This window comes from Vidua chalybeata, chromosome Z (genome assembly GCF_026979565.1).
Source record: "Vidua chalybeata isolate OUT-0048 chromosome Z, bVidCha1 merged haplotype, whole genome shotgun sequence".
NCBI lineage: Eukaryota > Metazoa > Chordata > Aves > Passeriformes > Viduidae > Vidua > Vidua chalybeata.
The window spans coordinates 64,421,687-64,449,609 of record NC_071570.1 but is presented as its reverse complement, the minus strand read 5'-3'; the positions used below and the strand labels follow the sequence as shown (position 1 = coordinate 64,449,609).

The 27,923-nt window shown below is 36.6% G+C and overlaps 1 protein-coding gene across 1 annotated transcript in view; it reads right to left on the bottom strand.

The window, feature by feature from the left end:
• Window positions 1-12,770: 12,770 nt before the first annotated feature.
• Window positions 12,771-27,923, bottom strand: part of ALDH1A1 (aldehyde dehydrogenase 1 family member A1) — a 31,311-nt gene continuing 16,158 nt past the window's right edge. Inside the window, exons 6-13 of the mRNA XM_053932451.1 lie at window positions 26,094-26,222; window positions 23,464-23,577; window positions 21,756-21,858; window positions 21,010-21,194; window positions 19,368-19,532; window positions 17,406-17,563; window positions 15,808-15,882; window positions 12,771-13,351 (exon numbers count right to left, since the gene is read on the bottom strand). Coding sequence (XP_053788426.1) covers window positions 13,279-13,351; window positions 15,808-15,882; window positions 17,406-17,563; window positions 19,368-19,532; window positions 21,010-21,194; window positions 21,756-21,858; window positions 23,464-23,577; window positions 26,094-26,222 — 1,002 coding nt within the window. The 3' untranslated portion in view covers window positions 12,771-13,278. The remainder of the gene's footprint in view (window positions 13,352-15,807; window positions 15,883-17,405; window positions 17,564-19,367; window positions 19,533-21,009; window positions 21,195-21,755; window positions 21,859-23,463; window positions 23,578-26,093; window positions 26,223-27,923) is intronic.

Below are 27,923 nucleotides of genomic sequence, written 5' to 3'. Positions count from 1 at the left end.
TAGCGTGTGGGGCGCGGAGGGGCGGGCCCTGGACGCTCCCTCGTGGGAGAGGGATGTTTCCGTTTCCTTTTCCAAACTTTTCAAGGAAGAGCTGTGGCGAAACAGTATGTCGTAGATTTTTGCAGAATAGCAGCATGCTTGTGTTTCTTTTCCGGTTTTATTAATGTATACTTGCAAATTTACATTGCACTTGTGCAGCCTCATGTCGAGTGCTGGGGACAGTTTTGGGCAACGCAATGTAAAACAGACGTTAAGCTGTTATAGAGCATCCAAAAGAGGGCTACAAGGATGATGAAGGGTCTAGCAAGGAAGCCAAATGAAGAGTAGCTGAGGTCACTTTGTCTGTTCAGCCTGGAGAAGAGGAGACTGAAGGGAGACCTCATTGCAGCTTACAACTTCCTTGTGAGGGAAGAGGAGGGGCAGACACTGATCTCTTCTCTGTGGTGACCAGTGACAGGGACTCGAGTAAATAGCATGAAGTTAAATCAGTGGAGGTTTTGGTTGGATATCAGGAAAAAAATTTTGACCGACAGGGTAATTGGGCACTGGAACAGACTCCCAAGGGAAGTGGTCACATCAGCAAGTCTTAATGGATTCAAGAAGTGTTTGGACAATGCTCTCAGGCCCATGGTGTGATTCTTGGCATGTCCTGTGCAGGCCCAGGAACTGGACTTTATGATCGTGGTCAGTCTCTGCCAAGTCAGAATATTCTGTGATTCTGCTCCCTTAAGTTCCTTCCGTAGTCTCCTGCTCTCCCCAGATAACCACTATATATAAAATCCAATTATGCTTTTAAGGAAGCAGCATTTCATAGCCTCCATGCTTCAGCTAGAAATTTTAGATGTTACTGTGTAGTATCTAATATTGGTTTTGAAGTATGTGAGGAAAGTATGTAAAACATACTTTTGTGGACAGTCACAGGACTTGTAGTTAAAAGTGTTACCCAACAAGTTATGTTATTTTAAAAGGAGTTTATGCAGCAGTGGGGAAAAATTCTTTTAACCTTAGCACAATAGTGTTTGTGTTTTGTATCATACAGTGCTTACTACAAACAGTAGGGATAAATGTGGCTTTGTTTTAACTCTCTGCATCTGTGACTAATAAGCCTTGTGCCACAACTAGTATGGGAAATTGTATAACTTTACTCATAAATTTTCTAATTAATTATTTTAATTATCTCTTCTAATTAATTGTTTAAATTATTTTGAAGCAATGTCATTTTATGCTCTGTCATATGCCACTGTAGCTGGCATTTAGCAATATTGTCATAAGCTGGTATTGCGGGAACATGGTTTGGGAAAATTACTGAAACTTTTAAGTTTCACTGAAACAAGTGTAATCAACACTTCGATATGTTTCAATGATCTCAGACCAAGACGGATGTTAACAAAGCCTTGCAGAGACATCTATTGTTGAAACTAGACACAAGTAATGGAAAATTCATGAACCATAAGGACATTTTGCAGAAACTCAAGATAAAGAAAAAAACCAACCAAGTCAGTTCAGCAATTGTAGTGGATGTACTATTTGGGAAAAAGATAATAAAAAAACTGGAAAACGGGGCTAATTAGCATGAGAAGTGAGAAAACAAATAGGAGATAAAATACTTATTAATGAAGAGAATTATGGAACTTATAGCTAATGAACATTAATTTCTTTATTTGCTACAGTGCATATATAGTGAAAAGTTTTGAAAGTGAATATGCATATTAGGTGAAACTATCCCCATGCACTCAATATATTAAAAAAATACCAGCTTTCTAACATAAAAAACTGGTTAGAGAGTTTGTTTCCTGTGTTTTAGTGACAAAGTGGTTCCTTGTGAGCTGACATGACAAAGGTCCTTTCCCTAAACTACACAAGAAATAACTCTATTATCTATATGGTCTGAATCCATCAATACTTTGCCCTAAATTACCATAATCAGCACATCCAACATATAAACAGTTTGAAATCTGACCAAATCTGAGTTCCAAGAGCCACATGTACAAAAAATACCAAAAGGGTGCATCTGATTGTGACAGTTCCATCACAAATCAGACACTCACAAATATTGCATGTTATTCTAATACTCAGTTTACTGAGTATTATTGTTAATATGTTATTTTACATCATCCCTCTAAGAGTAAAATGTAAGATTAGGAATGAAAATTTCTAAAGAGAGCAGTACAGAGGATAAAGCAGATTTTTTTTCATTTTTTAAGACTCCGTTTCTTTTATGCCTTTCACTTCTCAGAATCTTTACTTCAAAGGTATATGGATTTAAGGATACCAAACAAATACAGACTTCAGTGATTGTAGTTTTTCCTTTAACTGGTATGATGAATTATTAGTGATTCTAAAATTCAGTCTGACAGTGGAAAAATGCAGATTTAGATAACGTATCTGGAAAAGTAATCATAAAATACCTTTGTGTGCTTGGTCCGAGACCAAGCTATGAACAGAACCCAAAATTTACTTTTCTGGTTCTGTGTTGTTTTTTTTTTCACAGTAGTGCTTTTCACAACCTCTTTACCCACAACACAATTTTAGTATCTTATCTTGTAGCCAAAGAGATTAATAAAAAGGAGAAATACTGCAATGTGGTTTTTGTGCAAGTAATAAGGACTACAAAGAATGGTATAGAATGCACTAATAAAGTGCAGAGTGAGTATAAAATTTTTTACTACATTCAAAAAGATAATTACAAGAACTGAAGAGTTTTTTGGAAAGCAAAGCTGTATGAGTTATTAATCAGTTGCTCAACTCAGTAATAGGAGTGACTCTTTATGTGTTATTTGGTCTGGACATTTAGAGAAGCTCTTATTCTCTTGAAGTTGAGAAGCTGAGGAATGAGAAGTTCACAGAATTCCTATCTGTGCTGGAGGCTGGGTGGAACACAAGAGGCTTTGCCCTCACAGACATCATTTCTGAGGTGGGCCAGCAGAAGAGAACACCAGGCAGGTCAGTATTGTTGGAGAGCCAGGCTTTGGAATGTCACGGTCTGCCACTCTGTGCTGCCAGCCTCCACAGTTCAGTGATGCACAAGGGATGTCTGTCCCAATGTTCCATTGCACCACGGCTTTTTACTTCTCTTCTTCTCACATGTCTTCTGCTCATCATAGGTATTTCATGCCACTCACCAGAAGCTCTGTGTTTTCTTCCCCTCCTCAGATGCCCTTGCACTTTACTTTCTCCAGTCCTGCCTCTATTGACATAAACAACTCCACCCCAATGACCCTTTTCCCCATTGCTTCCAACATGAATTGATCTGGTCCCAGACTTGGAATTTGGGACAGCATTATTTAGGCAATGTCAAACTTACGTGATGTTGCAGATATAGCTGCACTGATGCTTTTCTCTTGCAAGGCTCCCCTTCCCAACATGTCTCTAGTTCTCCTGTGCAGGTTATCTGTGCATTTTGGCCATCTCTCGGGAAACACTCCTTCATGGATTGTGAAATTCAGCCATTCCTCATAGTGCCATCTGAAACTCTTCCTGGTTTCCTGAACCCCCTGTGCTGGTTTTTTGATGATCTGTGATAGACCAAACATTAACCTTGCTGTTTCTCCACAGCCATGGATCCAGTAATTCAGATCTCATTGTTTGGTGATACCCTCCTTTCTGGGGAGCACCAGAGGGCAGAGGGCAGCCTCCAACTAGCAGTGTGTTTCTAAGAGCCACAGGGGCAGACATCACATTGTAACATTATTGGGAGGTGGATGTGATAGTAATCCTAATAATAATCCTAGGAATAAGCATAATTGCTGGAATCCTGGATGCTGAGAATTTTAAACTTTCTCTGCTGAAAGGCACAGACTTGCAAGAGAGCACTGCATTTGTCTTGAGGCTGTGGAGAAGACTTCCAAAACTGATTAATAGCACTGGGATTCTGGGCGTGTAGTTGGTTAAAAGTGTGTAATATCACAGGGTGGAAAATTTAAGAGTGTGGGGTTTTAATATATAGAAATAAATATGAAGCAAAATGGAGATTTTAGGGTGGAGGCAGTTTGTTCTTCTTCGCTGTCTTCTTCCTCCTTCTTCATGGGTTTGAGTGATGTTTTGTAATAGGACAGAAAAGTCTGTGCTGTGGGCTTTGAGGGATCAGTTATTGGGTTAAGAGGGAAAATAGTCTAGGTGTCATTTCTTAATTGGATAGTTTAGTTTTAAAACACCTTGTAACAAGAGATATTTAGCCATTTTGTGCCTTGCTAATGAAAGGCTGCAGAACTCACGGCTGTGAGGCTGTTTCACTGATAACAAATAATATTCGGTGAGTCCAAATATGAAACACCATCTCAAGTGCCTTCAATCCCAACCTCGATAGAGGTAGAACAAACAAGCAGAGAACCCACAGATAATCCTGGTGGTAGATTATGACTGTGACCTCACCTCCGTTGCTCTGTAAATTCAGGTGCTGTCAGAGCCTGGGCCAACCTGTAGGAACAAGTACACATGGCCACAGGGAAGGAGTGGAGCTGCCCCATCTGCTGCAGTGCAGTCTCTGAAGGGCTGCACAGCATTTGGTTGTCAGCCACTCCTCCCAGCTCAGAATCATCAGTGAACATGCTGAGGAGGCATCTGCCCCTTCATTGAAGACACTGATACTGGGCCCAATATTGGACTGTGACTAAGACCTACAATCACAGGCCTCCAACTCTTCCCTGTGCCACTGATTACCAGCCTTTGACATCTACCATTCAGCCATTTTCATCATCAGGATAATTTGTTTTCACAGCATCCTTGCTATAAATATTTTACTACTTATTTAGTATTATGTCTCTGTGCACTTTTATGGTGTGCCAAAGATACATACCTGTGATGAGCTTTGGATAAATTCCATCAAGGCAACTTGAATCTGCTCTTTTAGTTTGGCTTCTTTTGCTAAGGTTAGTCTACAAATACATGGCCATCCAGAGCAACTCAGCTGAGACCTCTCTGTTAGATGGTCAAAGAATTGGTAGATACTTTTTCTGTCAGCTCCAGAGAGATACAACTGAAGGTCAATACCCAATTCCACAAAACAGGCATATAACTTCTACTTTCATAGCTTCCATTCAGATTAACAGAGTAAAATTTTTCCTCTTCCGGCTACCTTGTCTAAAATTGATGGAAGTTTCAGTGAACATATCTTTCCACTAGCAAAATTGCTCTGACATATGGGTATATGTCTGCTAGAGTATTCCTAGATGTGCTTAAAACTTGATTGTTTCAAGTGCCAAAAGCTAGGCTACTTAATACATGCCTAAACTGCACAAGAAGTAATGAACTCAGTCTCAGGCTGAAATCCTGTGAGCTACAAGCATTGCAGACCGCAGTCAGATTAGGACTCCCATTTTTCTGTCCTAGGATCCTGCTGGCAAATAGATTTTGTTGTGCAGAACTCTAGTGTCAAACCTCTGACCCTAGATTTTTTCCATTGTCTTTTGCCTTTCCAGAAAACGTCACTACAGCAACCTGCTCTGCAGATGGCACTTTCTGCTTTTCTCCTGTTTCTTTAGAAGCAAAGCTCCTGTGCCAGAGATAGACTCCAGAGCCCAGTGATGATAGGGGTTGTTCCCTGAAAATACAGGAAACTTGCTGCTTACCTGTGTGCTGTGTTTAGTTGCCAATTGGATAGTTCCAGCAATCAGTTTTGCAATTGTTATCTTGGTGCTTAGCACACAAGATTTTTAGATTTCTTTTCAACGTTCTTAAAATGCTCACTTGGATATTGAGAGCTCAGGGTACCCCCTGGAAATATATGCAGACAGCAAGGATATGTTACAGGTAACATTTATGCTATTTTGTCAATCTTCTAGGTGTGTTCTAGGAGAGATTGCCATGAAGAATAAAAAAAAAATTAAAAAATAACCAATTTTTACTGTAGTTCTGCATATAATTTATATGGGATTGTGACATAAAATGTATTATTTTCTCGCAGGCAGATTATGAAATAAAAAATATTTCAATCCTAGGTTAAAATGGAATCCTTTCTTGTTCTGCAGTACTTATTTCAATACATGTGTTTCTTATTGCACTGACAGACAAGGCAAGTTAAAGTATTGTTGTGCCAGCATGTCCTTGAGGCAAGGAATATTCCCTTTATAAAAATCCTTCTGTAGGTACTCTTTTGACAGATTATTTTTCATCTATATATTTTTTTGTTGCTGTTGTTGAGGAAGTGTTTGCATTACATTATGGCAAAAGACTAATGTATTTACCACAAAGATGAAATAAGACCTGTCACAAATGTCATAGGAGCAGAAACAGGTTTCACAGATGTTAAAAAAATTCTTGAAATCCACATTAATAGCTGCATCAAAGATTGAGCTGAACAACATCCTACATATTAGTAGGTTATCTGTGGATGATTCTGCTCTTTTTGCATCTATTTAATTAGTATTGTCAAGAAAGGAGAAAGTATAATAAAATAACACATAAGTTAAATAAACTATTTGCTCTACTTTTCTGCATAGCTTCACAAGCATCTTCTCCTTTGCTTGCTGTGGAGTGTCACTGTCAATATTACTGATGTCTGCAGGCATTTCAGCCTTTTGGACTTGCATTTCTTTTAAGTTTAATATTAGCTATGAATTCTCTGAATCTATTCATTATGGCTAGTGTAAATTTTTTTTTCTCAAATCTAAATTTTTCATATGTATATGCTGACCTCTAGTCTTCCTGGCATTGTACTTCTTTAGAAATATATAAGGAAAAGCCATAAATCTTAGGACCTCGACTTTTTAGGTGATAGTTTAAAAATATCATGGGGGTGGAATGTTTAATTTACTTTTGCTTTCAAATTTTATAACTAAAAATGCATTCTTACAAATGCTAAAACTTCATAATTGACCATATTTTGTTGTCTGTTAAATAATACAAGACATTTTATTTCTACCTCTGTGAAAGGTGGTTTTCTGTATCAAATCCATATTGACAGCACAACTTTTCTCTTGACATAAAAATATATCCTCCCTCCTCAGTAGGATTCTTGATTTATTATATGTCCTTTTTTCTTCTGATTTCTTTTTCAAGCTTTTTTTTTTTTAAGTTTTGGACTTGTAAAGCTTTTAGGAGACAAAATCTTGTCCACCTTCTTCCCTGGTGTACCTCTACCTTCATCTGATTATTGTGAATGAGATTTGACCTTGCAATTGTGCATTGTAGTTCATTGTCACACACATTCACAGATTTGTGCACCAGTAATTTAAAGAAGCAAGATTTCCTGCAGAGAGACAAAAAAGTAAGCAGATTATTTTTGTTTAATTATGTAATGTCTTATTTATACATAGTTCTTATATTTTAAGAATTTTAGATTTAAATATTTAACTTATTTCTGGATTCTTTAAACTGATGTGCTCTTTTTTCTATTCTCACATTTCTTTTACATTTTCCTGACTAAATATGACTGTTACTAGTCTCAACTTCAAAATAATTTATTCCATGAATAAATTCCACAAAGATTAAAGATGTGCATTTTCTTTCAGTATAAAGAGTTAGTGTGTCCTTCAGACCATGTTTTTGGAAGTTAAAGTAGTAACGCCATGCAAGCAGTCCTGAGGGAATAAAGCACCAGATTCCAATGAAGAACTTCTGCACAGAGCATATCAATGTTCATAGGAGATATTTGTCTGAATGACAAGGTTATCTGAAGCCATCAAAATTAATGCTAGTGACAGCTGACATTCCTCAAAAATACTCTGTTTAAAAAATATTAGTAGATGGGACTGAAAATTTTGTGAAGGCTATAGAGTGTTCAGAAGTGGTCTCTGTTACTGACAAAGCAGTGCCAGCTTGGACAATTCTGAGTACTGAGTTTAACAGTGAAAAATAACAGACTTTGCTAGATTTGGTGGTGATGGAAAGTTTTGGACTTGAGGAGTCAATCATTTTAATACACAACTGGCTTCTCCCATACAGGTCTTCAAATGACATGAAGGAACTCCTAATGAGCTGTGAATCTCTTCTTTTTCTTGTGAGAGCTGGCTACTTCTATTCAGCTTCTTTCAAGGACAGCCTTACGGTATTTTGGTTAATACTTCTGCCAAATCTGTTTGCTTTGCCTGCTAGTGATGTGTAAAACCAGCTATGGTCTCCTCCTCTTGCATGGGCAGTTTATAGTACTGTGCTGTTGCAGCATGTGTCCAACTGCTGGTGATCTCTCTGACATGCTATTTATTGTATTAAACAAATAAAGGGGCATAAGCAAAGGCATAAAATGAAACATAAAGAGGCTGCTTCAAAAGACCCCAAAGTGGTGCTGACACGCATAGATATAGATATAGATATAGATATATAGATATAGGTGCTCATAGAATGTTCTAGAAGCCTTCTGGCCAATCATGAACTGTTGATCTGCATGGCCACTCCCAATTGGTCCCAGAATCCTTTGCGAGACCTTTGCTTCTCACCATAAGCTGCCTGGATATCATGAGTTGTGGCTTCTTATTTCTTGAGGCCCAGTGGTTTTTGTCTGTGGTGTGGCTGTGTGGCCACTCTCTAGCCTGTTCTCTCCAGGACAAACTCACACACTGTGCAGGTGTCATCTTTGTTGCTGCTCTTTGAGGATTGTTTCACAAGCTGGACTTTTAACAGTCAAATCACCTCATACACAGTTCTGTTTATTGGATCATTTTCCTGCCCTATTTTTCATGCAACACTAAACTGACTGACTTGGTTTATGTTGTGCTTCCAGATTTTCCACTTTTGTTTGCAGAGGACTATATTCACCACTGTTTTTCTTTCAGCATAACAGAAGTTATAATGCAGTCCTTCAAACCTCCTACTAAGTTCTCAGGGAACTATTATTTCCAAATTTTCAGAGACCTCTTTTTGCTGCTTTATTTTATAGTGGACTTTCCATAATAAGGACTTATCTAAATCTCAGTTTTCAGTGGGGGAATATGTGGAAAACAGCACTAATATCAAGAGAACTGTACCATGACTTGAATGAAGAGACGGGGAGCAGAAGGATCGGGTGGTTCAAAAATAGTCTGACAGCAAACATGGTGATCGAGGGGCTGGAGAAGAACACTTCATCTATTAAAGTTCATGTTAAATATTTCAAAATTATAATGAGATCTTACAGTGAGATCTTTCAGAATCTCATGGGGATGCTTTGCTTTTGTTCCTCATTGGACTCCTTATACTTCTGTTACTGCTCCCTTCCTTTTCTCCTCTTTTTCTTGCACTTGTCTTTTCTGCACTTATCCTTTGTGTCCCAGATGGCCTACTCTTCTCCCCAAAAAAACTTTTGGCTGCCAAGTCCACATCTTTCAAATTCTTCTCTAAAACCTATCTCATCAGGGAATTTTCATTTTTTATCCAAGCCAGATGCCTTTCTTGCTCTGAATATTTTTCCATATCTTCTCTGTCTTAAGGCCAGCATATCTGGTAGTCTGGGATTATCAGTAATTTTCTTTCTTGAAACAGAATGAGAATTCCTTAAAAATTCACTATTTTGACTGAAATAGCCTAAGGGTACCTCTGTCCTTCTGTTGCCATTCAAAAGCTTCCTCTCTCTTAAAAAAATTAGTGTGTTGGAGGCAGGGAACGGGGCAGGGATCACCTCACTGTTGGCAAGAAAATAACCCTAAGGAGTCCAGGTTTCTAGAGTTTTCTTTTCTATGTGGTATAAATTTCCTTGAAACAAATAACTTTCCAATAAAACTGCAAAATCATGTCCTAGGTCATACTTCCATGAATATTAAAGGTATGCCTTTATTAGTGTTAAGGGATTAGAAAAAGAGCCTACTAGGAAAAGAAATAGTCCCACTTAAATCTGCTGGAATGTTGCTCTACATTATTTACCTAGACAGCCATTGCCTTCAAGAACTATTGGAAAAATATCATGGTTTCAAAAATAAAATAAAAATGTAATAACTGATGCTGACACTAGCAGTCAGTTTTCAGGGGCCTTGAAAGGACATGCTGATTTCTCTTGTTAAATTTCATCCTCTGTGAAATACTCACAGCTAGTGAATACAGCTTCACTAACATTACAAGGAATATTTACATAGAGATCAACTAATGCTCTTCTCGTGTTTCATTGCAGTAAATTTCAATGGTGCTGCTTTGGCACATAATGAGAGTAACATGATAATGATTCAGTCCCAGAATGAAAGGGTTTCCTTAATCACCTGTGTAATATTTGCAGAGCTTAAGTCCTCATTTATTCCTGTTCAGATCACATGTCATCATACCCATGTATAGATTTAATTCAAAGACATAGCAAAGATATTTCATCATCTGATGGAGACTCTAATACTATGAACATAGTTGCAAACACGCCTAATTTTGAAAGGACATTTCTTTTATTAACAGAGTGATTAGTACTAGCAGTACTACAGTTCTGAGAGAAATCCACCCCTGACCTTTGAGTCAGTAAACTGGCAGTTGAGGAACAAATGGGACCATAGTCTTATTTTTTTTTTGACTTGGGCATCATTCTACAGTGTGAACAAACGTGCTTATGTAAGTCAGACTGGACTATGAAATTTAGTGAACCCTTGTTTACCTCCTTCAAACACATTTCAATTCTTTAAGGGAATGACATACATTGAATTCCTTAAGCTTACATCCAAAAAGTGTATCTCTTTACATAGGCATCTCTTGGGAACAACTTCAGTGTGTCATCAGATCAATCCAAATCTCTATTTGATTCTGATGAAAACTTTGGGTGTTAAACCTCAGCTGAATGTCTTTGCCTCTCTCCCTTTCTCCCTCTCTCTTTCTCCTCCCTTGCCCCCACCACACATAATATGCACATGAAAGCACTTCTCTGACTCAAAGCATTTGAAATAAGGCAATTTCAAGTCGCTACTAGATGTCACATTTTGATTGCATTGAAAAAATAAAATTGACAGAACAAGACCATTGCCAGCTTTCCTTTACCCATCAAGACTGTCTAACAGGAACCAAGTACATATTTACAATATTGTTGGGAACACTAATAAAATATTTTAGACATTCTAAGGAGAAAATATATATGTATACATGCTACAAGGATCCAGTTGGTCCTTCTCCTATAGCCCTGTATTATGCTGTGTTTTCCCTTGTGTTATATTCCAAAATCATTCTTTGCTTTGGCTTGCAGTCACAGGCACCATGGGTAGGACTGGATTTGCAGGCCTGTGCTGCCAAAGGACACTGACTAGCCCTAGTCTGCTTCTAAGACTTGAATGGTTACAGTGGTTGGACCATACCAGAAACCATGGGTGAGCCTGCTGGCTTAATGTCACCAAAAATGAATCTCATTCTGCTCCCTGTATCCTTCTTCCAGGTAAAGAAGTTAAGTTGGGAAGATCAGGAATATAGTTTCAGAATTGTCCTCCTGATCCATGAGAAAATGCAGAGGTAAGCTTAATGTAATTTGACTTATTTATCCTTCTTTGAGATTTCTACTTTTGAATGCAAAAGCAGAATTTGAATGGTAAAGATTTTTGAAGACCCACCAACTCTACAAATGGCTTTTAATTTCTTTTAAAATATGAAATCCTTCACTGTATCTATGTTTTCAGTAATACTGTATTCATTGCCACTTTTCAAGACTTTCAGATAATTTTGCCATTCTTTTCTTATCTGCAGCTTATTTTTAAAGATTTTTTTGGGGGGTTTTTTTTACTTAATTTGTCATTTGTTTTTATTTCTGTGCTTTCTTCTGTCTGCTATCCTCTGCAGAAAAATCTCTGCTAATTATTTCACAGTACACTTTTACTTTTGATTCACTCTTCCTTCTTTTCCTTTATTAGTCTTTTACTTGTTTCTTATATGGGACCAGAATTCAATTTGTTTGAAAACTATGTCTTATGAACTTACTTTAGATGCATGAATATGGGATTTTGAATGGATACCTTCCAAAAATAGATAATGTAGACACTGTGGAGGGAAATAACACAAATTTTATGTCCGGTTCTTAATGGAAAAAGGCAGTCTAAGAAGAGTCATAGGGTGAAAGTCTCATCTGTGTTTTAAGTATCTTATTAGAAAGAAAAATAATTAAAAAGTGACCAGTGTATCCATATGAACAGAACCCTCTTTCCTTTTAATACTGTGCAAATTCTCCATACTTGCAGCTTAAAAACTTTTGTTGTGCTGTGTTCTTATTAACGGGCAGAGCCTGTACTACAAGGTTATTTGTAAGGCTGAACTTGTCTAGCAAGAGTTGACTTGTGGCTCTGGATTCAGTCCTGAGAAAATATGAGCCTGTCAGTAGCAGGCTGTGTACTGGCTGTCTGCAGGCCACCGTCACAGAGGTTATCTGGTGGCTGCTGGTGCTGAGAGACCATCAGAGGGTGCTGGCAGCTGAGCTGCTAGAGAGCTGTGAAGTGCCAGAGCTGGGCTTGGGACAGAGGTGTTCGAAGAGGGCCTTTATGAGAATAAGCAGCTATCAGGAACAGATGAGGAAAAAGGATGAAAAGAGACAATGGATTAGAGGAGGAAAGAAGAGGGAAGAGAGCAGGCAAGTTACATGAAAGTATGTGAGTACTGGAGAAATGTAGCAGGTATAAATCACAAAGGGGATTGCCTTCCCTCCCCTCCTTTTCTTTCTCTTCACTGTTTCTTGCTCATATGTCTATTAAAATTTGTTATGCACTTACCACAGCCAAGTGCTGGCTCTTTGCAAATTGTCTACTTTCCAGTTATAATACTGGCAAAATATTGGGGTCTTTAGCCTCCATATAGCAGATGTAGTTTATTTCTGATGACCTGAACATGCCACTGGTGCCTTTGTGATACATTTTACATAGGTAAACTGGTGTAATAGAAAAGACTAATGAAGGGAGAAGTACTAGGTTTTGTAGGTGAATTTTAATATTTTTTAACATTATGCAGATTACATTCATGTAGCATGATGAAAAACTTTAATAGTCTGAGAAATTTATCTAGAGAAACATAGAAACATCTGGTAACTACTCTTTAGTGTTTTTGTTAAGGCCACAAAGCAAATGCAAGGAGAACTTGACATCTAACACGTACAAAAGCACATAAATTCAAACTGTACTTGTAAAATATACTGAAAAAGGAAAATTTTCATAACACTACAGAGAACTACAACTGCAAACAAAAGTAGATCTTTCTGTTTTTGAATTTTAAAATGAGTTAGCTAGCTGTGAACCAGACATTAAAGATATTTTTCATAATTAATCACATTAAGTTTTTCTATACTACTCCTTATATTGTTAATGTAAGAAGGTACCTCTTATACAGTCAGAAAGGAGAAAAGTTAATACATCAATTGGACTACAAAACAATTAAGAATTCAGATAGCCTTTTCAGATTAATTTGAAGATATTAATTTCTGCACCTCAAACAACATTACGAGTTCTTTTGAGGGATTTTGATGGTGACAGTCTTAACTTCTGTGTATTCATGAAGTCCATATTCTCCCCTAGATAAAAGAGAACCAAGAGCAGCATTTATGTATGGGTATTCTCAGTTCAGTCAGAGAGAAACAGAGAGGTTTCTAACCAGGCTGGGCCTGGGAAAGTTTCAAAGAAATGTAAATAATTCACTATCTCTCTTGTTGTTTACATTGTTTATAGATATGTTCTGCCACCATGCATCATTCACAGAGCACCAATGGTGTCAAATGTTTTTACTTTAAGACCAATGAAATTGGTCTGCACGATGTTCTCTATAAATAGAGCAGTGAATTTGAAATAAAGTAGAGTTTTCCTTGTCGCCTTCTGAACTGGAGTTCATTGTTCTCATCCTACCTCAACAGCGACATTTATGCTAATGCTTTTTATATGAGTTTTCTTCTGGATGGGATTTTCAGTGGTAGTGTGCAATTGGCTGGATATATAACAAGTACACTGGACATATTTGGAAGAGAGCTGTGCAGCTAGACTGCTGCTGGAAACCTTTTGAAAAGCTACAGCAATGGTCTCCTGAGAAAAATGGCAGAGAGAGTAGTTTTATTTCTGTGAGTGGTGTTTAATTTAGAGTGTTTCTAAACTGGATTTCTGTACAGCAGATCAATAGCATGTTAGATCTTCACAAGTATGTTCAGCAAGTTATTTGTAAAGCTCTTCTGATGTCAAGAGCTTTCTCCAGAGTCAAAGAATAGGAACTTCATCTCAAGCAGATGGGGACAAAATTATTCCATGATGAAAACTGAGACAGTGAAAGAGTTGAAATCTTTGGCATGTTATGAGCATGTTTCACCTTTATGTTTTCAGTGATGAGATGAAGCTTGTTTGTATTCCTAACTATTTGACATCTGATGTACTCAAACTATTTAGATATGACTGATTGCTCTGTGGAACAAGGGTTTGCTACACTGTAATGTTACACAGATCTCAATGCTGTCTTATTAGATAGATATATAAGCAAAACAGGAATCTCTGCTCAGGACACTTGTGCTGGATGAAAATGTTTACTAATTCCCTTCATTTTCTGGAGAGGAATTTTGTTAGTATATGACATTCAGTAGTTTAATTCATAATGGCATTATCACTCCAAGAATTATATGGATAATTTTATTCTAGTATCAAGGAAGTCAGTGGCTTAACTCAACCACATCCTATTTTTTTCAGTGTAGGTTTTGCACACATATTTCCACTTCTCCTAGAAATGGTTGTCACATATTTACAAATTTTCTCATGACAGATATCTATCTGGTGATGATTTTTTCCTTGTCCTATAATGGGAATATTTTTATTGGTCTGATAATTGTGACTTTGAACCTGAAAACTTTGTTAGCATGAAAGATTCATTTCTTTAAAATGTACTGTTATAGAGAACATTTTTGATAGTCTGTAATATCCAGCAAATAAATCAAAAAAATATTTCTGAAAAAGACTGTAATTCAGAATTGATTATCTCCCAATTATTGGCACCCGCACCCAACAAAGGCAAAGCTGTATTTGATAAAAATGGCCTAAATTATTTAAGAGTTTCAATTTCCAGGTTTCTAAAGCTCGCAACATTGGCTTGACTGTTTCCTTTGAAGTCAGTGGAAGCTCTGCCATCAGAAGCAGATTGTGCCCAGTGATGAGCAAGTATGAAAACACTACCCTTTATCTCTGAAGAAACTACATAAAGAGAAGCTCTGAAGGGCCTCACCTATATATATCTTTTTTAGTCAATTCTGTGGTTCATTAGAAGTGTTATGTATTTATTTTAATAAAAAAAAGAAGGCTTACATATGCTAATTTTTACTCATTGCTTTAAAAATAGTTTGTTCTTGTACATATGGCATTTTTTTACAAAAAATGCAAGTAAGACTGGATATGATGCAAGTTGAAACAGGATTAAAACTCAGGGGTTTGAAAAAATTTGATTAGTTTATAATATATATGTGCTACTGTGCTTCTATTCTGGGAAAAACAAAGGTCCAAAGACTACAGAGGATTATTTTCATCAAAACTTTTGACCTGACTGGCACATACTGTAAAAATATTAGTTTCAAAAGCTTTTAACTGAAAAATCTTGCTTAAATCAAGGATTTTGGAAAGTCTTGTGTTTTCAAAACCTAGCATTTAAAGAGGATTGCACAAACTACCCACAGATTAATCTTAATGAAAATGAGAATTTCTCTATATATGCAAAAACTGTAAACCATAAACACAATGGTCAGTTTTGCTTACCAGTATACTGCGACCATGATAGACTGCAAATTAGTCATATTGAAAAAGTGTGCCTCTAAGAAATTTTCTTATTTATTTTGTAAAGGAATTGCTGTTTGGCATTGCCTCTGACAACATGATGCTTCTAAGCACTCTAGAGACTTATTTGCCAAAATCTCAAATGGGACATCCTAGTTATGCATATTTTAAGTCAGGCTTTGGAATTTCATTTTGAATTTCCTGTGAATCTACAGCTTTAAAAGTATTTACTTACATTTCTCGTCCATTTCCTGACATCTTAAAACCTCCAAAGGGACACTGAGCAGACAATGCACTATAGCAATTAACCCTGGAAGAACACAAAAATTACTTTTGACAGTGCGAAACAATTTCTTTTCACTTCCGAAAAATCAGGGGTTTTCTATCACCTCCAAAAGCCTATGGTCATAGTCACAAACAACATCTAAGTATATTTGCAAAAATATATGTAGTTTGAATTTGAGATAAATGAAGCATCAAAAGCAACTACAGTTATAAGAGTACTTAAACTCAGCAAGGGTCTTCAAGCCGAGAGACAGTCATATCTTTCTCTGATCATTGCAATCAAATTTCTAATTTGTACATAAGGTCTCTTACAAAAGGTTATCCACAGATAAGTGTTCAGCAGAAGAGTTTATCTACTCTTCCAATAGATAAACTCAGGATAGCTTCACTATATATTTAGGAAGTTCTGTTTGATTCTCATTTAAACCTTACTCAGTCTTGTGGTTGAGAGCAAGGACACAATAATAACTAAGAAAGGAATTTCACAGGCAAATTTTTAGGTATGAAGAATTTTGGTAAAATATGCATCCCATTTCGCTGCAGAGTAGCTCTTTTTGTCTTACAACCTTGTCAAATCAAATATTTTCTGTTTTCATATCTTATATTCTATCCTCCTTGCCACTCTACTGGTTTCAGCAAAAGAGATTCTGTTCATAGCCAAGGATTCCTAGAGCACCAATCATGTAAGAGCAAATCCCAAATATTCCACTTCTATTCTAAACTTTCTTCCATATAAAGAATACCAAATCTGAAGGTGAGACTGTTAACTTATTTTTGGAAAGCATATGTTCTTAGATCACAGGCTTTAGGCAGGAATTTGTGCTGGTTGCAGGTGCTTTCAAATAAAATGTAAATTGGACACAGGTTTTGCATTCAAGTAAAATTGGTTGTTCTCCTTCTGATGCATTGAAATAACTGTAGGGAAGTGCAGGTCTTTGTCAGTGATTGTCATTAGACCCTGCTATGCCTCCAAGCTTTCATTCTTTCATTTCTTAGCTTTTTATTTTCCAGCTCCAATTAGGATGCCTCTTCATTTCTATTGCTGGAAATAGTTGGCCTTGTAGTAATTCTCCCAGCTTGTATATCCTTTCTTTGTTCAATCACATTTTATCAATCTGTCCCTTTACAGAAATGGGAAAGGCTCTGCCCAGGCTAATGGCCACTGAACTTCAGATAATTAACTTCTTTACACAATACCAAAAATGATCTCATTAATTATCTATTGGGCTACCCCCAGATCCTGAAGTAAAGGGCACTCTCACAGCATTTTCTTTTGCTTCTTTCTCTTTTTAGGAAGTAAATTTTCGGGTTTTTTTTGACTAAGTTTATCGGAAAATGGCATGATGACTAGTAAGAAGTAATTATTTAGTAACACATTAAATAGGGAAACATGTGGGAAAGATAAACAGAAGAGACAATGATCTACCTCTATAAAGATGACAAGGAATAAATATTAAAAAGACCACCCAAAATACTGTGAATATGTCTTACAATTAGTGCCATTGACACCTAAAGATCTAAAGTAAGAATTTAAAAAACTTTACTTACCATACTGTTCCAGCCTGAAGGGCAGCTGCAAATGTCAATGCTTTGTCAATGTCTTTGGTAAAAACTGCTGCTGCTAAGCCATAGGTGGTATTATTTGCCCTCCTGATAACTTCATCTATGGTTTTAAACTTCATGATTTGTTGAACAGGTCCAAATATCTGTATCAAACACATGTAAACATATGAAGTGAACTAGAATAACTTACTATTTGAAGTAATTGATTTTTTTAAGTTTACTTCTGTCAGATGACCTTATTCCTGAATTCATTCAGTCAAGAGTGAATAAAGTTCTAAAAATTACTATAAATTTGCATAAAGATTTTTGCAATATGAAGGAAGTCAAGATTACCTATTAAAACAATAAATGAACAATGGAAACAAAGAAACAATGATCAAAAGGCACCCATTATAAAGATAGTTAATATGGTGTCACAGTGTGCTACTGATTACCAACAAACTCATGTTTTCTGGACAAGCTGCATTTTTAAAGTCAAGAAAGACATTCAATTTTTCATTCACCTAAATTTGCAATTAGAATTCTATTCCTGCAGGTAGCTGCACAACTGAGAATGTACTCCAAGTTAAACAACTAATTCTGCTTTCCATGTGAGTGTCAAGTAAGAGAATAGTCTTTCAGGTTCAGCTTTCCTGCTACCATTGTTCAGAGTTCTCAGCCAGAGGTACCCATGCCTACCACAGAACACCAAGACTATGTAGGCTGAGGGAGTATTACAACATCTAACTAATCATATTTCCATAGACTGTGAGCTTTCTACTTGACTGAGTTTTTAGTGCTGGTTTCTAGCTAGAGTTCTAAGGATTGATTTCCGTAGGTCAGAAAACCACTGAACAGTCCTCCAGTATTGAAGTTGTGAGCTTCAAAACTCAGACAATCTTTAAAGTTTAATATTATTTAAACTGTCTTGGCTACTCATAGCTTCTTTGTTCATTACACTTAAAATAATGTGAGGAGCAATTCTGGTACTGCTGGCCAAAGGGTAACTAACAGAACTGTGAAAAAATTGTAACTGTGCTGTTTCCTACTTGACTCATAGTATGGTGGAAACAATCCAAATTCTGTCTCATACAGGTCTATCATGTTTTACAGCCCTCTTCCTGTCACAATTATTTCTAAATGCTGTGGTGTTCATTTTAACTCAGGCTGTTGGCTCTTGCCGGATGTAGTAAGTATGTTTAGGAGACTGCATCAGCTTTCTAATAAGAAGTAATATAATGGACACCAATTGCAGCCCAATTGCAGGAGTTATTAATTAAGGTAAACATTAAAAAAAAAAAAACACAGCGAAGAGGTCATGACTTGACTTTGAGTCTTTATGTAGACAACTAGCTCAGATGGCAGCTCAGCATTCCCAAATGTCTCTGGTTCCTTCCAGACAGTCACTGGTGCTCTAGCATTGTCATCTTATTTGGGACAGTAGCAGATACTTCAATGAAGTGTAGACACATCTGCAAACTGATCTAAGTTAAGTAATCCCACAGGGGCAAAATGAAATGCCACAAACAAAATGTCTCTGGGAAGCACAGACCAACTAGTTTCTAACATTGCAAAGTAGCCACCTGGTGCATACAAGCACCAAGTTAAGTGGCTTCTTAGGCAGTGTAGAACATTCATAAATTGTGCCTCCAAGGTTTACAGGTCACTGTGACTTTGATATGTGAGACATGGACAGTATGGAGCAATGCAAATAATCTAAACCCCAGCATTTATCTACTGCAGGAGCCTTTGCTGGCAGGGCAGCCTCATACTCCTCTCCCTCCTTGAGCAATCTGGTGAAATGGGCACCAGAAAATAACAAAAGCACTTTAAACACCACCAGGATGGAACAGCAGGTTTAATGAGAGAATTTTCATGTAGTCACTTGATCTTCTAAATGAATATTTTGTACAGATATTTAAATAGACGACTTCCGGAGAGAGGAGAGACTACTGAAAATTTATTTACCTCTTCTTTGGCGATGCGCATATCATCCGTAACATTAGAAAAAACTGTGGGCTGGATGAAGTAACCCTTGTCTCCCCATGGACCTCCTCCACATTCCAGTTTGGCTCCTTCTTTTTTCCCACTCTCAATTAGCTCCAGGATTTTTTTATACTGCTCCTTATCAATCTAAATTAAATTTCAGGAATGAAAACAACACACACTGATAACAGTTGGTCTTCTAGCTTATTAACCTAAAACTGTGTCCCTATGAGCTCGAGAAAAATATGGCTTTTTCTCTGTGACAATACACCACAGTGAATAGACCTGATACAGGCTATAATTTTTTGTTTCTAGAAATAATTACTCTAGAAAGCATAACAAGGATCTGATGACAAAGAGGGATATTTAACATAACTACCATAAAAGAAATGCAGCTATACCCATAATTACAATTTTCCATTAAATGGGATCATACCAGTTCTAAAAGGAGTAATTTTTTCTAATCTGTAAAATAGTTAAGCTTCAGCTAAAGGTTGCTAAGGATAAAAAGAAGTCCAAAAAGGCTTTGACAAATTATGAGACTGGAGGAGAAAAGAGTCTTTATGCTCATTCAAGTATTTTCATTATTGCTTTTTTCACATTTAACTTAATTTTTTAGTAAGAGTGTATTTACATCTCTCATTTAAATTGTTAGCATGAAATTCAAACTCAGTAAAGTCACAATAATATGAGAGAGCATTTCTGTTATATTAGCTGTACACTAGACAAATTGAGTTTACTTTTTTGAATCTTCCTGCCCTTTGACTTTTAAATTTATGCTGCTGAATTTATTTTCTTGTATCAAAACATAATCCAGGATATCAAAATAATATTTTTAAATTTCTCAAATGTTTTGTGGCTTGGAGTGCATTTTTTCCAATTTACCGGGTGTCTTTTATTACTCAAAATGACTGTGATAACCAATAAAGAATATGTTACTCTATCAAATGCATGGGAGTGGTTTTGTCTCCTACTTTTTTTTTCTCTCTACTACTGCACTTTTTCCCATGCTTTTATTCCGTGTCCTGCAGTATAAGCTGATGTGGAAATAAGACTAGATGAGAACTATTGTAACGGTGTTGAGTTCACAGCATTGTGATAGCAATGGATTTTAATGCTGCATTTTAACATTCATTTGATGGGAAAGCTGTTGGTATGATCTTTTAACAAAAGGAGAAAAAAAAAAACCTCTTGCATTTTAATTGTGCAATATTCTAAAACTGAGAGCAGCATAATAAAAGTCTAGGGCTGTGAAAAAGGAAAAGATGTTGAAAGTCTTATTTCTTCAAGCTAGTCACAGTGGCACTATCCGAATGAAAAGTTAGCAAACTCTAACATGACATAGGTGATTGTACTTGCACTTTTACAGATCTTGCATTGGAGCTTTCTCAAAGCATTTCATTTTTTAAATAATTTTCACTCTTCGATAATAAAAAGAGAAAGAGACCTTAAGCCTATGATATTGGCACAAACAACAATCCCTCTGATTTCTTCCTCTTTGTATTCCAGACTAACCTCTACAAAACTGTACTTAGCCTTGAAATTACTGCAACAGTAGGTTTAGAAAGACATTAAATTGTGGTGTCATGACAGAATTAGGCTGAAAACATGTAATATCACTCACTTGAGGGCCTTGCTGTACACCAGGCTTCAGAGGATCCCCAAGAGTATACTTCTTTGCTCTTTCAATGCTCCTGCGAACAAACTCATCATAAATAGGCTCTTCCACAAAAATCCTAGATCCTGCTATACAGCATTGTCCCTGATGATAGAACAGACCAATATGGGCAAATTCCACAGCAGCATCCACTGCAAAGAAATGCAGAGTTCGTCAGATCATAAACCTGAATCGTCACACCATAAATTCATTACTAACCTTTGTCATCTATCTAATTTTCCTTTCTAGCATTTTTATTTTTATGGCTCTTTAAAACACAGATATACAACCATTTATTTATGTCCACACTACCCTTCTCAAGAGCATCATGGTACACCTAGCTGAACATACATTCAGATATTCTGTGGGAAATGTGGATTTAATATTATTTGCCCTGTCAGGAGTATCAAGAAAAGTATTCAGACAGAAAGTTAATAAACTTGTTTAAGATCCTTCTATCTTATTTTCATTATTCCTTCATGCTTCATTAGGATGATCATTAATTACATTAGGAGTGAACAGTCTTTCAGAGCTCTACATCTATTCAGGAGCAATCGATTTTGGTGGCAATCTAACTTAAAATTATGGCATGACCAGAATACATTAAAAATTACTTCTTTTTTGAAAAGGTTAAAATAATTTACTGACAAAGAAAGGAAAAATTGCATTGGATTTGCAATAATACTAGTTCATATAATAAAATTGCTACTAACAATCTGCATCTGCAAATATAATGTTAGGACTTTTTCCTCCAAGTTCCAAGGTAACTCTCTTCAGATTGCTCTTTCCTGCTGCTTCTTTAATCAGTTTGCCAACCTAAAACGTAGGAAGAGGACAGCTTCATGTCAAAAAGTTCATAATGACCTCTATAATACTTTTATAATTTCCTCAAAAGTGAAAATCAGTTAAGAGATTTCTACTATCCCAGTAATGAAATGAAAAATAAGTTAAAATAAAACAACTGAAAAGAGTCAGGGTACAGGGGACTTGTACCCTATGAACTGGAAATGTTTTCTAGAAGTTTCCCCCTGTAATGTTAACTGCCAAAGATATATGGTGTTTTTTTTGGTTACTACCACTTTACTTGCACGTATCTCTAATCTAAAGCAGGCACAGGTTGCTGCTTCACCTGTTACTCCCATTAGGTTAAAATTCCTTTGTTTTATGCATGAGAAGGCTCTTTAATGTACAAAGTTTATGAGAAAACCTACACTGGCTGCAAGAACACTCTTCCTCTTTTCAATTTCTCTCTTGGTGAATGAAGAGGAGAAAATGAACACTGCAAGCTAGAATCCATACCCTGCTTTTTTCTACTGATTACATGGCTGAAGGAACTACTTACTGTGAATTGCCCTGGAAAAGCTGTGAAGGAAAAATCTGCTTGTAGCTCTTGTGTCTGTGATATCTAACTGCCTGTGAGTAGCAACCATTAGGCAAACTTCCTCCCTCTGTCAGCCTTCCTGCCATCATTTCTCATTGCTAAATTGCACTGCTGGAAGAGAACAGTCACCAAACTCTAGAAAAGACCCTCTGGTCCATCTGCCTTTGGAGGTTCACTGGGCACTGGGAACTGTAGTTGTCACTGTCTATTGGGAACATCTGTGGGATATTTCTCAGATGTCAGGGTTTTGGGTTGTTTTCATTTCCCATTACTGTAGAGCTGAAGGTTTCTGAAAGTAAACATAGCTCTTGCACTCAGTGTGTACTGATCTCTGACATGAAGCAATGATATTTATTCTGGAGTCTCTATCCAAGAAGTTGAGACCAGATAGCAGCTTTTCCATTTAGCATGCATTTAGACAGACAATATAATGAACTGTATCAAAGAAATAGCTAATCCTTAATCCTATATATAACCTGTAATGAGAAATATTCAATTATAGCACTCACAGTTTTTCAGAGTGAAGGTTAGGGAAAACTAAGAGTGACCTTCCTTTTAAAAAGCTACATATTCAAACACTATTCTAAGACCACCCAGACGATACTAAGTATCACTGAAATACCAAAAAGTCTGTCGGCTCACATAATGTGTGCAGACTGAAGAATGAGATTTCCTAGGTACCTTCCTGTCATCCCATTGTTATTAAACTCAAAGATAACAGAACTTCTTAAAAAAAGAATGTTATGAAAAAGTTTTGGTTTAAAGGAGTAAGACTTAAAATATGCTTGGTATACTAGGACCTACTGTATCTCATGGACTGCCTTTGTTTAAAGGGCTTTCCAGCAATAGAAACATTGTTTAGATATGTTTAAAGTTAATAGTAACCAATAAATCATTAAACAGACTTTGTTTAACAAACTAGCAGCCTTAAGAAAGAAGACAGTTAAAATAATTACACAGAATAAGTTAGACATTAAATCATTGCTGGGAATCAGAGGGGCACATTTCCTGCTTATATTTTCTTGCATTCATTATAGTACCTCTGTAGAGCCTGTGAAAGCTACTTTATCTATATCCATGTGGTGAGAAATTGCTGCTCCAGCGGTGGGTCCAAAGCCTGGCACAATATTCACTACTCCAGGTGGAAATCCTGCCTGAATTGGAAGAAAGACTCCTGTAAATCTTTAGAAGGGTAATAACTATAAGAGCATGTGTTGCATGGTCTTCCCTTTTCAGTTCTCCAGCCACCTTTTCTTAGCCCTTTATTTCTTAGAATAAATATATTTATTCTCATCCCTAGAGGCCAATAAGGTTTAATTCTCACGTTATTTACACCCTCTTTCTTTCACCTATCTTTTATGTTATTGAACTATCTCTTTATTTTTCCCCCAAAGAATATATTACTTTAGTTCTTTTTTCAGTGCCATTTCTGAAGAAATATTTTTAAAAATTTTCTCATTCATATCTATAAAGAAATATTGCTTACTTTCACATCTGCTTCATTAAAGCTGTTGAATCAACATATGTGCCTGCTGACTTCTGTACGTTGATCTCCATGCTAGATGGAATTTAATTAATGATCTGCTACTGAAATTCTGTTAAGAAAAATGATGGAACTCTGGATGTAGGTTGGAAGTACAGTGGGCAACATGAGAGTTTACATCAAAAAAGAGGCAGATCAGCTACCAAGCGTGAACAAGTCGATTGATACTTTCAATATCTATTGAAAGTTGATCTATTGATAGTTTCAATAACTTTTGATAGTTTCAATATCTTGCACATTTTTTATGAAAATAAGCTTTTCCTATGGTTCAAAACAAATGCATTGTTTTCCATAGATCCTGTATTAGATATGTTCCATTCACAGCAAAATAAGCTATTTTCTTCCAGCAGCTTTTCAGGAAACTCCAAGGACGTTCGAAGAGTAGATGGAATTTTGTTGTTTCATGAAGCAGCTGCACAATCTCAATGACACTTGTGGAACACAGAATTAAAATATCAAATAGATTCATATCCTACATTATCACTTCAATAAGTCTCTTTATAGCCCTAAATAAGACTTTGCAATTACATGCAGCAGCTGCATATTTTTTGGAAAATAGTGAATTTCAGGTAGTGACTTGGAGCTCCTAAAACTCATGTCCTGCATTTTGGATACCAGGTTGTTACTCTTGTTCAAGCAACTTCTATTCTATTCTATATAGTTTCATGCTCAGATACAGTCTGTTAATGCTTGCTATGCTAATTTAATTTCCCAGATAAATATTTACCCTGAAATTGATGAGACAATGAAGTTCTTTCCATTTGCTTAGCATTGACTTTCTTACTTAATTTGTGTAGAGAAATATCTCTTTGAGCATTTAATTTCCATGTTTGTTTTAGAAGCTCTTCTCTATATATTAGTAAGGGAGCCTTGTGAGTGCTATTGAGCAAGATAGCAAAGGTTACCAGAAGTGACTATATATATTTTTTTTTTTTTTAAAGTGGGCACTTGGGAACTAGAAAGTTAAATTAGATATTCAGATATTTTCACAAGTCTAAAGCAGATATTGAAGTGATCACTGGCAGGGATTTGGCCTCCAATGTACTTTTGATATTCTGGATACTTATCACATTCCCACTTCTGAGCTTTCCTTTCAAGAAATCAGAATATCACAATAGATATTTCATTAGATCATAACAGAATTTAGTTACTTTCCCTGTAAAGTTACTTTTTTTCAGAGAAATACACTTTCAGACACTTATTGTTAAAAATTAATAGAGAAGATTTCTCTGATATTTTTAAATGTTATTCCTCCTCCCCAGTATTATCTAATAGCATTTAGTTTGTGATGCAATAGCAGGACATGGCTCCATTTAGATAATCATTTAGTTTCTGTGTAATATTAACACACAACCAGTCAGTATGCTCTGCTGAATCATTGTTTTAAAGAAGAATTATAAAATGTGCCAAGTCATTTCCACTAAAACTCTGCAAGGTTACTGCACTGGTGATTATTGACATCTGTGCCAACCTTTGAACATCTTAGATTGTATTTGTTGATTCTATTGGGAAGAAAGCTAAACTGTTTTACTGTTCTCTTTGGGTGTTTGCTGCACTGGGCACAATTGTTAGTTTTAGAGATACTAGCTTACTGAAGAAACTGGCCCACCCCTTGTTCAGGAGCACAAAGTGTCTTCTCACAGTTTCTGTGTGAAGAGAATTCACAGGTTTGGCAGCAGTCATCAGCTTGATTTTACAGTTCCATGTTAATAATAAACTTAGGTGGATGAAAACTTTGTTCAGTTAAAAAAAAAACAACTGTACAAACAGGTTCTTTTCTGTGATAACTGTGCTAATAAAGTCATTACTACCCACCTCCAAATACTCTGCACTTGCAGAGTGCTTGCTTTTGATTCTGAAAAGTACTGTGCTTTTGTAATACAAAAATATTTGCTAAAGAATGGAGTTTACTAAATTGCTGTTGTGGGATTTTTTGTGGGTGTACTAGGCTGAAAGATGTGCATGCTTTTGCCCTGGTTTGGCTTCACTGGTTTGCAGCAAGGTAAGTTCCACAGTGCAAGGCTAGGCATGCAATGAGCCTGTCTTATATTACCTTTGTGGCATTTCAGCTGCAGTATACTCTTACATTTCTGAGAGGGGCAATTAGCTCTGTTGTTGGTGACTTACCTCTTTAATTAAGGATCCCATGTAAAGGGCACTGAGTGGAGTTTGTTCTGCTGGTTTGACAACCACCGTGTTTCCACAACAAAGGGCAGGGGCAATCTTCCAGATGAACATAACCACTGGGAAGTTCCACTGAAAGACAGATGAGAAAGTGTATCCTATTTCTAATACATCACCAAAATACCTAAGCCTTTTCTATTATAATAGTGCAAATTTTCAGCTGGGTGGTTGAACTTTTTGTTGAACTCCTTTCAGAAAGAAGATGTTTAGAAAAAAAAAATACCAATTGGCAAGCCATGTAATACAAAGACTGGAGATTTTTTGGTATGTATAGGTCTGGAGGATCCAAGGTTTTAGTTAAAAGCTCAAGAGACAATGAGTGTACTCCTTTAATAAAATATTACAGGTGGTTGTTGGATTAGAGGTGCAGTTGGGAGTTTTGCCATCTTGAATGGTCACATCCATCATCAATTCAGTTTTCTAAGGGAGAAAAGGTAATAACACATAATGCTAGCACTGCCCTCTCCCCTGGAGGTTTCACTGGCATCTGTCTGTTGTGGGCAGTTCAGGCAGACTGAAGAGCAGCTGAATGTTTTGGATCCCATGTTCTGCAGTGTGAGGGACAACATAACCAGGGAAAACATGTTTGCCCCTTGAGAATATTTGCTATAGTTCGGGTTGCATTGAGGCCATGAGCCTCAGCTCAACAGATACCTTTTTGAAATGAGGAAAAAGGCAGTTAAGAGTTACCTATTTGATCTGAAAGGCTAGGAGGAATATACATATACATACACTTTTTTTTTCCTCTCCTTGTCTCCTTCCAGACTCACCACAGCCCCAAAAATAATGGAGCATAAATAATATAAAGTGAAGGATTACAGGGTTTTCTGCATATTCATTGTTAAAGTGGAACTGCATAAGTTAAAGGAAGTGGAAATGGTGAGCTATCAAAAGTGATTTGCAACATACATATAGTCTTCACAGTTTTGGTTTGTATAGAAAACTCCAGTTTGTTGGTTCGTATTTCGATGGAGGGAAAATGAAGATATACTCAGAAATACTTAACATTTTATAAGGGAAGTCAGTGTTTGTACTAACTGCTACTTGTACTTCCAGGAGATAATTATATTTTAAATGGCCACATCTAGTGTTTCTAGCTCTTTAGCATAGCTTGACTGAGTGTTTCACTTGAAATGTCTTGTGTCTGACCTACAAGAGGATCTAAACTAGCAGTTTCATATGGCAAATTTTCAAGATCAACTTAAAGATGTCAGGAACATGAGCAGGACCCACATGTCTGAGCAGACCTTATAGACAAGATGGCTTTTTCAGAATCTGTTGAGTTGTCAAGCAGGTCAGGTAAGGCTGCTCATAACTACCGTATGCAAGGTGGTGGGTGGATTAGGAGAGCCGACTGCATACAACTATTTTCACAGACACCCACCAAAAATACGTAGACTTCACAAATAAATTTAGAACTTGAGCTCCTCAAGTGTTTTGAATGATCAGACTGAGGTAGGTCTTTTGAAACTTCAGTTGAAAAGAGGAAATTCAAACCTGGGAAATCAGCTGTGCCAAACAGGAGCTTTATTGGACACTTTCTTTGAGCTATAACTTGTACCACCATCATGGTAAATGAGTCTTAGCCATAAACAAAGATCCATCTGTCTGCTCCACAGAGCATAACACATATTCTAGGTCTTAAAGAGCTTATTGTTTATAGGCTTATAGGCTTAAACATAATAGACTTTAAATATTACACTCTCCTACATGTTTATTTCTAATTCTTTCAGTTTCAACAAAACACAATTTCATCTTTCAAATTATTTCGTA